This window comes from Microtus oregoni, unplaced genomic scaffold (genome assembly GCF_018167655.1).
Source record: "Microtus oregoni isolate MIOR12 unplaced genomic scaffold, Mior012 000000F_ref0000247, whole genome shotgun sequence".
NCBI classification, from domain to species: Eukaryota; Metazoa; Chordata; class Mammalia; order Rodentia; family Cricetidae; genus Microtus; species Microtus oregoni.
In genome coordinates, this window is record NW_024543059.1 from 11,160,323 (window position 1) to 11,173,396 (window position 13,074).

The 13,074-nt window shown below is 39.5% G+C and overlaps 1 protein-coding gene across 7 annotated transcripts in view; it reads left to right on the plus strand.

The window, feature by feature from the left end:
• Window positions 1-8,532, plus strand: part of Zfand6 (zinc finger AN1-type containing 6) — a 64,527-nt gene extending 55,995 nt beyond the window's left edge. For 6 of the 7 annotated variants that reach the window (XM_041652083.1, XM_041652050.1, XM_041652074.1 and 3 more), the window contains 3 exons: window positions 1,913-1,957; window positions 5,301-5,408; window positions 7,604-8,532. In XM_041652083.1, the coding sequence (XP_041508017.1) occupies window positions 1,913-1,957; window positions 5,301-5,408; window positions 7,604-7,752 (302 nt within the window). In that variant the 3' untranslated portion in view covers window positions 7,753-8,532. The remainder of the gene's footprint in view (window positions 1-1,912; window positions 1,958-5,300; window positions 5,409-7,603) is intronic. The other variant, XM_041652092.1, reaches the window with a different exon arrangement.
• Window positions 8,533-13,074: the final 4,542 nt, after the last annotated feature.

The window sequence follows — 13,074 nt, forward strand, 5'->3', positions numbered from 1 at the left end:
AGGTCATCCAGTCAGAAAATGAAAGTCTAATCAAAAGAATGAATTGGATCCCTATTTCATAAAAGATGTAAAAATTCACCCACAACATAGCCAAAGCCTACACAATTATAAGAGCTGAAACTGTAATAACTTTTAAAGCAAGTGTAAATTTTGTGCCTTTGGATAAGACACCTAAAGCAATAGCAACCAAAGATTGATGACTTTTGTTTTCATGAAGAGAATAGAAAAGCAGCATAAAAAATGTTTTACACCATCTATCTCATAATGCATAAAGAAAAATTTCCTGTTGAAGCATATAGTTCAGAGGTAGGGCACTTGGGCAGCATGCATGGGATCCTAGTTTAAATCTGCAGTAGCTATAAAAATAAGGAAAGAAAGAGGGAAATATGACAATTCAGTGAAAATAAGTAGAACCGTGCTAGGTGGCCAAGAGCATTTGCTAATCTTGCAAAGAACTGAGTTCTAGTCCCAGGGCTCATATGTAGGGCCTTGCAACCAGTTCTAACTCCAAGGGCATAAATATGCATGTGGTGCCCATACATATGTTTAGTCAGAACACTCTCACATAAAATATGTCTAATAAAAAATTAAATGCAGTGTGGGAAGTTCTCAAAGGATTAATAAGATGTTTTTAAAAGAAAGAAAAATGGGCAAAGGCTCTGAGTAGTTTCTTTCCCAGAGAAGACGTACAAACTAACAGTCAGCAAGTGAGAGGATGCTCTGCATCAGTCGTCACCAGGGAACTGGAAAAGCATCCCATGATGAATTGTCATGTGACCCCTTTGCAGGGTGCTGCAAACACTAGTAATAACAAGTGTTGGTTTGCTCTGTGTAAACTGAAACACTTGCTCATTGTGGAAATTCAGAATCGTATAGATGCTTGGGAAAGCAATCTGGTGTTCTCAAAAAGTTAAGGATAATTATCAGGTGACTTAATATCCTCAGTCTTAATTCTGAAGAGAATAAAAGCATGTCCTTCCTTGGTGCTGGAACTCACTAGAGTTGTTCTTGCCTTCCGCCGTGTAGCTTCTGGGTATTGGACTCAGGGTGTCAGGTGTGGCAGCAAACAGCCTTACCTGCTGAGCCATCTTGTCAGGCCTGTTTCTACTGAATATGAGTCCTAGAAAATAATAAAAATTGGACTTGTTTCTTTTGGATGCTAGTACCAGAGCTAGTCTGATTTTTCTCTTGGAAGTTAATTTTTTTTCTCATTTTACATAGAATTTTAAAACTGGGAAGAGTCTAAATTTTATTTAATTTAAATCTCCATATAAGAAAATGGGGGCTGGAGAGATGGCTCAGAGGTTAAGAGCACTGACTGCTCTTCCAGAGGTTCTGAGTTCAATTCCCAGCAACCACATGGTGGCTCACAGCCATCTATAATGAGATCTGGTGCCCTCTTCTGGCAAGCATACATGGAAGGAATGTTGTATACATAATAAATTATAAATTAATTTAAAAAAAAAAGAAAGAAAATGAGGTCTCTTTTGAAAAGAAAAATTTCCCAGTTGGTGGTTTAACCACCATGAGTATCTAAAGAGCATTTGTTCTGTGTTAGCACTGGGTTCAGAGCAGAAGTAAGCAGAACAATTAAGTTCCTTAGTTTTGATCCTTCACTGGGCTGGAAGTCTGTGGTAGAGTGCTTGTCTTACGTGCTTGGGCCCTGCAAAGGCTGCACACCAAAAATGCCTTGTCTAGTTCTTGGGAATTGTTGAGACTCTGAGGAAAAAATTGAGAGAGAGGGATATTGTATCCCCCACCAAGAGAAAGTGAGATAGAGTTTGGGGTTACCTATCATGTCACCTTAAGTTTAGTTTGGTTTTTCACTGTGTTTATGAATATGCCCCAATAGGTAGTATTTAAATCATGTTGTGTACTTACTGTTACATTTGTATTCTTTTTCTGTTTGCAGGACCCAGAGCAGAGGGCCTTGTTCCTCTTGAATGTGATCCTCCATGTGGGTAGTTAAACCACTCTTACCTGTCCAGTGCTTTCTGAAGTCTCTTAACAATAATGGCCAGTAGACCATGTCTAGTCAGGGTTCCAGTTAGCAGTTCAGCTGGCCAGCATATTGTTAATGATCTTGCTGCCTTTATGCTGTCCTGTCGACCTCACCACATACCTGTATGATCAGTGGGTATGACAGAGAGTCACCAGTTTATAAATACTAACAATATACCGTGTGTTTCTAGCTCTCATTTCCCTGTATGAAAACCTGTCTAGTTCTAAAGAAACTGTTCTTAACTTTGAAGTCGGTAAGACTGTGGTTCTTTGGCTTCTTTGCTACTAGATTGCCCTAGTTGGGATTCAATAGTTCTTTTATAAATAGAATTGGATAGGGCATTCTGTGGTCTTCATATCTTACATATATTACCCAAGGAAACAGTATTTTCTTAGAATCAGTCTTTCACAGAATACTCACATATCGCTTGTGAACTGAGGCTATGCTGATAGTTTGGGGTGAGCAGATGTTCCCATCATCTCTCTGCTATATCTGATACTCAGCAAGCCAAATGCAAGCTCTGGCTTATGGGCGTTTTCAGACAGCTGACCAGTCTTTTAACTTCAAAGTTGCATCTGCCATCAGTAGTTTGTGTTAGGTCTTTAGGGCTAATCGAGTTTCACTTTGAAGTATGTAACACTGCTTGTGTTCAAAGGAAGGACGTGAAATTTTATGCTTCTCCATTTCCAGATACTACTCAAAATTTATCAGTATTTAAACCAATTCTGTTTAGAAAAGAAATCGGGGATAGTGTTACTGACATTTAAGTATTAATTTGTTTGACTACTATATTTTTTGAGAAGGTTAGCTGTAATGGCTTACAAATTTAAAAAAATAAATATACAGGCTCATTTCTGGTTACAGTTTAAATTGCTTTTGAGTTCATTTATACACCCAAGCCTTACCTAATTCTGTTTTAGAGACAGAAAAAGGCACCCTTGTCCATAATGATCTCACATTCTAAGGGCACTTTTTTTAAAAATTGATTTTATTGAGCTATACTTTTTTCTCTGCTCCCCTCCTCGTCTACCCTCTCCCATGGTCCCCATGCTCCCAATTTACTCAGGAGATCTTGTCTTTTTCTATTTCCCATGTAGATTAGATCTATGTAAGTCTCTCTTAGGGTCCTCATTATTACCTAGGTTCTTAAGAATTGTGATTTGTAGGCTGGCTTTTCTTTGCTTTATGTTTAAAAACCACTTATGAGTAAGTACATGTGATAATTGTCTTTCTGGGTCACCTCACTCAAAATGATGTTTTCTAGCTCCATCCATTTGCAAGTTTCAAGCTGTCATTTTTTTCTGCTGTGTAGTACTCCATTGTGTAAATGTACCACATTTTCATTGTCCGTTCTTCAGTTGAGGGGTATTTAGGTTGTTTCCAGGTTCTGGCTATGACAAACAATGCTATGAACATTGTTAAAGACGTGTCTAAGGACACTTTTTATAGAAATAAAAAGCTTTGTGTCTCTGTTTTGTTTTTAAAAATACAATGTGGCCAGGTGCGGTGACTTATACCTGTAATCCCAGCACTTGTTTCGAGGCAGGAAGACTGAGTTTGAGGCCAGCCTGGGCTACAGACTAAGACCCTGTCTCAAAAGCCATAAGAAATAAGGCTGTATATTAGTAGAAGTTACTCTGGCCTGGGTTTAACTTTTCTGGTAGAGAAGTTGCGCTGCAGAAATTTTCATTACCATATTTCACTCATAATGTTTGGTGTTTTGTCTGACATCATGCTTTTTAAAATACTAGATGAATTACCATAAGTTATGATCCACTAAAACAAGTATGTGAGTGTCTGCTGCAAGTAGATGGTTATAAGGGGTGCTCTACTCTGGCTGTAGATACAGTGGGTAAGTGACTTAATGCAGGTCCACAAAGATTTATTCCTTGAGTTGTAGAGGAATCATGATAGTCTCTGGTAATAGGGATGGTGGGACAGGTTCCTGTCATCAAAGAATTCACGTAGGCCAGGTTAAATGGACAGTTCTAGGCACCTAGGAAGTACCTGCATAGGTGCACAGGATAGGGAGGGGTTCCTGCTCCGAGACTGTAGGGGTGGCCCCATTAGTATAAACAGGAAAGACAAGATGGAGTTAGTTGCTAAAGATCAGGCGCAACAAGGACCTCTAACGAGCACACACAGGTGTGAGAGAGATGTGTAAAAGTCAGGCACTGCAGTGTGGCACAAGCATGTGTCAGTTTGAGGAATGATATAATATGGCCAGGGAGAGGGTGGCAGGAATGGTGAAGATCCCTGGACATTAGCCTGGGGAATAGTGGGGAACCATCACAATGTTTTAAACTATTTACTTTTCACCTACAACACATGAAGCCTGGGTAATTGGGTGGAAAGCCACAAAGTGTTGACGAGGGAAAGCTATTGGATCTTGACTCTGAAGAACACCCTTGGTTGGAATGGGAAAGCCTCTTGGGGTAGCTTGTAGAAGTGAGCCTAGACTCCTGGGAAAGTCCCTGGTTGTGACAAAATGGGCAAGTTGGAGTTTGATCCATGATAGGCTACTTAACTGTTTCCTAGCTAGATGTCATGTGTACCAGGCAAGGTTCCAGCTGTCTCTGGGGCACCCAGGAGGGCCAGGGTGACAAGTGACAGGAAAGGACACATTAACAGAGTTTAGTAACAGTGACTCTGAGTTGCAATGCATCTGCTCTTGATCTTAGTATGGAAATGCACTGTTTGTTAGTTTCAGTCTTCATTGTGTCATTTTAAAGCTTCCTTGTGTCTGATTATTTTTCCTAGCGTCTTGTAGGGGTAAGGTTGAGAAAGAGTCTCATTCTCTCGCCTTTTACTCTGTAAACAGCAATCCTCTGGGTGCTGGATTATAGGCATGTGCCACAACACTTGGCTTAAGTGGTTTTATGTGACATGTTCTGAGAACATGGAAATTTCTGCTTTCTGAGAAGTCCATGTAGACCAGACAGTGAACTGTTATGCTCTCCTACGGCTATCTTCTTCTTAGGCTGTTTTCTAACTTAGACTTTCATAGGCAGTGTCTATCTCTGTCTCTCTGTCTCCTTGCCCACTTTAGATTAGAAAAGAAAATTTGTAAGCCACCGTTTAGAATCACTGTGTATTATGTTATGTGTAATGAAAGGAGGGTCGTGTTTTATAATAACACAAATTTATGAATATCTTTCCTGACCTATAAGTCTGTTCCTTAGCTGGTCTTTAAATTACAAATCCATGAGATAGTATGGGGTGAGGGTCAACCATCGCCCAAACACCAACTCTTACTGAATAGTTAAATTTGCCACCCTCTTGTTTTTCTCAACTTCAGTATCAGATACAACGCAGCAGCCATCTGAAGAGCAAAGCAAGTCTCTTGAAAAGCCAAAACAAAAAAAGAATCGCTGTTTCATGTGCAGGAAGAAAGTGGGACTTACTGGTAAGGGCCTCCTTGGACGGTTTAAAGTTAAGATCATGTTTTGAAAACATATGCTCGCTGTTACTGGCCAAATAAGATTTTTACTGCCTTTGTGATCATTGGTGTACATAAATGGTCAGCTTCTGGGTTTCTTTTTTTTTCTTCAGCATTTAAAAAATTATGTCGGTCAAGCAGTGGTGGCACATGCCTTTAACCCTAGCAAGAGACAGGAGGATCTCTCTGTGAGTTCGAGGCCAGCTTGGTCTACAGAGTGAGTTCCAGGACAGGCTCCAAAGCTACAGTGAAACCCTATCTTAAAGACCACCCCCCTCCAAAAAAAAAAAAATGTCAACTGGGTTTGAGAGTATTTGCTAATAAGTAAGGTCAGTGTAGCAAATGCTGGTGAAGGGTAGAAATGTCTCCTACCTTCAAGGAGAAGGTATTTGGGAGGGACTTTGGTTAGCTGTAAAGTGCTTTATGTGAAACGGTGCTGATCATGGACCATGCTTGGTCAGTGAGCTAAAAGCAATCCAGCTTGGTGCAATGTAGAAGACCTTACTGGTGCATGCCTGCTGCTAAAGTCAGTTGTCAAAATTGTTAAAGGGGAACTATTCAAAAGAATTTAGAAAAGAATGTATGTTAAGTACAGTCAGACTGCCCTGAGCATTCAGGGACAGGAGTTCTGTTATCAGGAAACAAAGGGGGTGGAAGCCTGTAAAGGAAAAAGTGCTGTCTCTCCTCTGACAAGGGAGCTGTGTGCTAAGATAAGAGCACGGCAAGCTCTGTGCTTGGCTTCTCGAGTGATGCAGCTACAAATAGTTTTGCTGATTGTTTACTTAGGCATCATGACAAATACTTGTATAAAAATTAGAAATATGGATAGAGAACAGTTAAGATTTTGAGTGAAAATTGTACTTCAAATGGGAGTATGGTAGCACATGGCCTGTAATTCCAGCACTTGGGAAGTGGGGACAGAAGGATCACAGGCCATAAACTACATCAGATCTTGCCTCATAAAAATGGAAAAGAAAATAATACCTTAGGATCACTTCATACTTCAGAATATATTGTCATTAAGGAAGGAGATTAAGGTTAACCTAAACTATCCCACTTCTCCAATATATATTTAATTTAAAACACAAATTTAATATCAAATGCATATTTGATATATTCATAGAGTCTTAGGCTTCCTGACCACAGGTCTAGGACTTTAACTTTTTATCTAATTTGTCTATTATTTGCTTTAATTTTTTATTACATAAAGATTCAGAATATGTATTTACAGTTAAAATGTGGTTTAAAAAGTGATTGTCAATTATTGGTTAAAATATTGATTTTTTTCCTGAGCTACGTTTCCCCAAATCCATAATAACCTAATTCTGATTTGGATGGAAAAGACTGCCACTTTGTTTGTGGCTGTATTTGGGTTTCAGCCCATAGAGCTTATCCCTAAAGTAGCTTTTTAGTTTTTTGTTTGTCTATTGTTGTTGTTGTTGTTGTTGTTGTCGTTTTGGTTTTTCCAGACAGGGTTTCTCTGTGTAGCCCTGGATGTTCTGACACTCGCTCTGTAGACCAGGCTAGCCTTAAACTCAGAGACCCACCTGCCTCTGCCTTCTGAGTGCTGGGATTAAAGGTGTGTACCACCACCACTGCTTGGCTAGTTAAGTAGCTTTTGTTGGGTGTTTATTGTATATTGGACAGTCACTTGATCCATATAGTAATTCATGATTCCATAAAAAATGCACATGTGAGTCTCAGGGAAGCTTAGTGTTTTGCCTCTGATAATGAGGCCATTGATGCACAGAAACCTGACCCCGGAGTCCACCTTCTTGGTCTCCCCAAAGTTCACATCGCCTGAGAAGTTGGAGGAGGAGGAGTTACATTATCACCCAACAGCAGCTGCTCAGGACTCACTAGTCTGGCCTTAATAAGTGTCATGGTTGCCTTCTGACAGCAGCACTTGTTTTCATATTACTTTTTCGGTTTAAAAAGAAAAATGACCCATTTTCAGTTTAGCAGTGAAACCGACTCAGAGAAGTACAAACATATTTGAGGATAGGAGAAAGAAAGAGGAGCTCTGCTAGGGAGCTGAGAGTGTGGCTCTGGAACGTTGCAGTGATTCCTCCTAGACTTATGTTGCTTAGCATTAGCTGTGGGACGAACTAGTCTCGCCCTCCCGTCTAACCCATGCTGTACACATGTTCCTCCACTTCCAGGGTTTGAATGCCGGTGTGGAAATGTTTACTGTGGTGTGCACCGCTACTCAGATGTGCACAATTGCTCTTACAATTACAAAGCTGATGCTGCTGAAAAAATCAGAAAAGAAAATCCAGTAGTTGTTGGTGAAAAGATCCAGAAGATTTGAGCTCCTGCTGGAATACAAAACCCTTTGACCATCTGCAAACTAAAAATTGACTTGAGGTTTTTTTCCTAGTCCTTGGGAATGTAGAGCACCGTATCTTGCATAGACCTTTGAATCATGCATGTCATCAGAAGAATAGATTTTTGTTTTTGTTTTGAAAATGACTCTGAACATTTATTTCCATTGCAGTTTCTGTGGCTGAAAAAGAAGTATTATCCTTTTAAGATCATTTTAATTTTAGTTGAGTGCAGAGGGCTTTTATAACAAATGTGGAGAAATTCTGGAGGGCTGTGATTTTTCCAGTATTAAACATGCATGTGTTGATCTTGCAGTTTATTTCTCATTGTGTATGTATATATAGCTTTTCTCTGCAGCACGATTCCCTTTTGATAATGCCCTTCTGGGCACAACTAGTTATCAGTAACTGAATGTATCTTAATCATTATGGCTGCTTCTGTTTGTTTTCTCATTAACAAAGGTTATACATGTGTTGTTAGCATATAGTTTCTTTGCACCACTATTTATGTCTGAATCATTTGTCACAGGAGAATATGTGCTGTTGAGATTCTAAATTTATGGGTTTTTTTTTCTTTTTAGTTTTTTTTCTTTTTATTTTGCAAGGGAAAGAAAAGCTGAATGCATTTCACTGCTGACTGCAAATTTCTTTCAGATTACTGTTGATTGGTCTGTGTGTGCACAGTATAAAGAATGATCTGAAGTCATTGTGCTGTATTTATGTTTATTCACCAGTCTTTGATTAAATAAAAAGGAAAACGAGAAAAATTACTGCTTCTTTTTCTTCTTTCTGGTAGTTAATTTTGTCTTTTTAAACCTTTTACAATTTTGCTTTCCTAATTTGTTAAGAGTACCACTGTTTGTCTTATATCTATTCATGCTAATTTGTTATGACAAATTTTATTATGAATTGAAGACCTTAGCATTTTTTTCAAAACCAGGTTGCTGCGATGTCATGTATTCTGGCCCTCATCTGACTGTCCTGCACTCCGGCACACCAAACTAACATCTAATGGGGGCTTTTGTACTCCATAGGATTAAAGACATTAAAACTGTGCATCAGTAGAATTTTAAAATAGAAGTTGTAAGCCCTCCTAAGACCTATTTGTCCTCTGGTTTCCAAACTTTTTTGAAAGTTAACCTGTTTAAAAAACAGACGATGGTTTGTTTTATAATATAATTTTTAATGTACAATTTCTTTTTTTTTTTTTTTTTGTTTTTCGAGACAGGGTTTCTCTGTGGTTTTGGAGCCTGTCCTGGAACTAGCTCTGTAGACCAGGCTGGTCTCGAACTCACAGAGATCCGCCTGCCTCTGCCTCCCAAGTGCTGGGATTAAAGGCGTATGCCATCACCGCCCGGCTAATGTACAATTTCTTAATATTAATTACTGACTAGTGTATATACTGTGGTTTAATATTAAAATTATATATTTAGCTGATCATGCAAATAAGTTTAAATTAACTACTGTGACTATCTCAGCAGATTCAGATAAAGTAACCCAGGTATGGTGATATGTGTCTGTTATTCCAGCACTTACCAGAATGATTACTGTAAATTCAAGACTAATCTGGTCTCTATAATAAACATCAGACCTGGGTAATATAGTGAGGATTTGTCTTGGGGGGGGGGGGGGCGGATTCCTTTCATAGTTAACAAAATGACAGCATTAGAAAGGGATTGGTTGATTAGTTAAAAGTTTGCTATATCCCAGCCTTAGATTTAATATGTAGTTTAGGACATTTCCCACCATGCTTAATTTATGCAGGCGTATGTATGTAATGCTGGAGATGGGGTCCAGACCGCATGCCAGACAAGGATTTCCTGAGGCCAGTGAAAAGCCTGTTGTTAGAACCAAATTCCAGAGACCTTAACTACTATCATGGGCGGGGACACACACACAAAATAGTAAATTTATAAAACAAAACGGCCTGGCAGTGGTGGTGCATGCCTTTAATCCCAGTACTTTGGAGACCAAGGCAGGCAGATTTTTGTGACTTTGAGACCAGCCTCATTGAACATTTTATGATTTTTATTTGAAAAATGGCAAGCCTTGATAAATCAAGGAAGAAATCAATAGTAAGGTTTAGCTAGGTGGCAAGTCAGAATGCCAGTTTTCACAGTTTTCCATGAGTTAACTGAAAAGCCAGACGACCTTCCGCGGCAGCATGCGTGCATCACCAGTTTGTTATCTTGAGATTGCTTTGGGGTCCACTCGATTGCCTCGCAAAGGACCTAAGTGAGCTCTGGTTTCAGGGAAGGATAGGAGACAGAGCTGCAGGGAAGAGTTGGTTCAGAAAAGGGAGGGTAATCCTTTCACATAGTAGAGAAGAATGTTAAAAGGGAGAGAGGGAAAGCAGCACTCTAGAACTCCAAGAGAATAAGATTAATGCTTAGACCATCCCAGACCTTAAGATAAGGTCAGCTCTTGACTGAATAGAACATTTAACTGAATATTTTTGGGAATTTAGGAAAGGATCTATGTAGCTTGTTGCTTCTTTTTCATACTGGCTTCTTAGCTTTATGTTTTTTTTTGGGGGGGGGGTATGTAATCATTAAGATTAACTCAGGGGCTTGGAGAGATGACTCAGCTGTTGAGTTCTTGTTGCTCTTACACATCTGGGTTCAATTCCCAGCTCTCACATGGTGGATCTGCAATTCCTGGGCTCCCTGTGTGTATGGTACACATTCATACACAAATCTAAAAGATGTTTTTAAGCGGTGAATTAAGTGGGCAGTGGGAGTAAGCGAGGAACGTGGAAATGAGATGAACAGAATATAACCAATGAAAGACTTCTACAACTTAGAAACCTGAGGCCCCAGCGTTCAATAACCTCTGTAGTGCTGAAAGGGGAGAGTGGTCGCTTTAAGAAGAAAGAAGAGCCATTCAGTATAGATCCCAGGAAAAAAGATTAAAGAATCCTATGGACTGTTCTATGCCCACAAACTGGGTAATTTAGATGACTGCCCAGTTCCTTAAAAAGTCCAGCCTTAGTGTTCTTCCTGTTGTGATAAACACTGTAACCTGAAGCAATTTGGGTAGGAAAGGGTCCCAGTCCATCAGTGATTGAGGACGTCAGGAACTGAAGCAGAAACAGCTGATGCTGCTTCCTCCCTTGTTCCCTATGAACCGCTCCATCACAGACGCTGTTTCTTGCCTTGTTCCCCATGAATTGCTCAGTTTGCTTTTCTTATACAGCCCAGGACCACCTGCCCAAGGGTGGCACTGCCCACAACTGGATAGGTGCTAGACTCTCCTACATTATTTAGAGAATGTCATGAACTTTCCTCCTGGCTAATCTGATGGAGGCACTTTCTCAGCTGAGCTTCCCTCTCCCAAGATGATGCTAGTGTGTGTCAAGTTGATGAAAAATTAGCCACAGGAACAAACTTCTAAATCCACAGACAGAACAGGGTTTATACATTAAAAAGAATATATAATCTTTCAAGGAGGAGTAAAAAAGAAATCCCCTGGTAGGTAAGCTAGTGAATCTAAACAAATTAGGTTGTCTCTCATGTAAAATGCAGTGGCAAAGGGAGTGCTTTTTTTTTTTTTTTAAAGATTTCTGTATGTGTATTTTGCCTGCACATATATATGCATCTCATGCCTGCCTGGTACCTGCAAAGGTCAGAAGAGGGCATCAGAGGTCCTCTGGAGCTGGAACTACGGGTGGTCGTGAGTCACTATGTGGGTGCTGAACTGAATTCAGATTCTGTGCAAGAGCAGCAAGTGTTCTTAACCACGGAGCCACCCCTCCAGCCCTGAGAATGCTTTCTAATGTTTTCTACTAAATACATTATGAGATAGTAGATCAGTGCTTTTCATAAATGTCAATGCAAAAGTCCTTAACAAAAACGTGGCAAGTAGAACCTAAAGATGTATTCTTTTAAAAACACACAACAATCAGACAGGATTTAGTCTTGGTCTACAGAGTGTTCTTGGAGAATCTTAGACAGAGAGGAAAGGATAGGCTCAGCCAAGAACATGGAAAGGATAAATTTCATCAGAGGAATATACACAAGCAAAGGAGAACTAAGGAACAATCACATGTCCAACACAACTAATAAGCAAACTTCTAATCAAAATAGGGAAGAAAAGAATGAACATCCTGACCAACCAGAAAAACCAACAAAATGTGTAGGAATTGACAATAATAGCCTGAATTGCTGGGCATGGTGATGCCAAACTCCCAGTACTCAAGAGGCTCAGGTAGCTACAACTTTGAGGCTAGCCTGGACTACTTAGATCAGCCTTAGTACCAGAATGAGAACCTTGACTCAAAAGAAAAAAATGTTAAAAACAATAGCCTAAAGCAAACTATCTTTAACACTCAATTCAAAGAGGCCAACTGGTTGATTGGATTAAAGAGCAAGATCCAACTGTGTCTTGTCTCTAAGAAACATATCTGTGTGAAATCACTCAGTTCACCAAGTGAATAGAAGCTGACATAGCTATTCTAATAACTGAAAAAGTAGACATCAAACCAAAACAAAGTCACTACATATTAGTAAAAATCCACTGAAAAGATTCAACAATCATAAACACATGCACTAAAAGTTTGAATGGAGTCCCAGTTTCATAAAGCAAACACCAATGGACTTGAACAGAGATTCTGATATAATAATCTTAAGTGACTTTAATATTTCACTCTCATCCATAAGCAGGTCATACATACAGACTAAAAATCGATTTAAAAAAAAAACTTCAGAGGTCAATTTAAATGAAGCCGACTTAACATCTACAGAATATTCCATCTGTGTTAATTTCTCACTGATGTGACCAGATACTTGGCAGGGGTACTTAAGGGTGGAAGAGTTTATTTAGGTTTACAGTTTGAGGAGATGCAGTGGGGAAGGAACCTGAGAAGGTATGGCACGGTTGTATCCACAACCAGGAAGCAGAGAAAGATGAATGCTGGCATCTAGCTCCATTTCTCCTTCACTTACTCAAGGCCTCCAGCCCAAAGAGCGGTGCTGCCCACATTCAGTTAACCTTTGCGAAACACAGACACGCATAGGTGTTTCCATTGTGATTCTAAATCCGATAGTCAAGTTGACAATATTAAACATTAAACCCTCCAACAGCTAGAGAGTACAAATTCCCAGAAGCCCATAGAACTTTTCTCAAAAATAGACCACAGTTTAAGCCATAAAGCACGTCTTCGCAAATACAAAAGAATTCAAATAATCCTTTGTATTTTAACAGATTGCGTTCCTGAAGCATTTTCACCAACAAAGCCATAATCTGAGGGGTACCCCTGTAGACCTTACTTGAACTAACGTGCACGCCCAAATTTCTAGTCAGTGATTAAT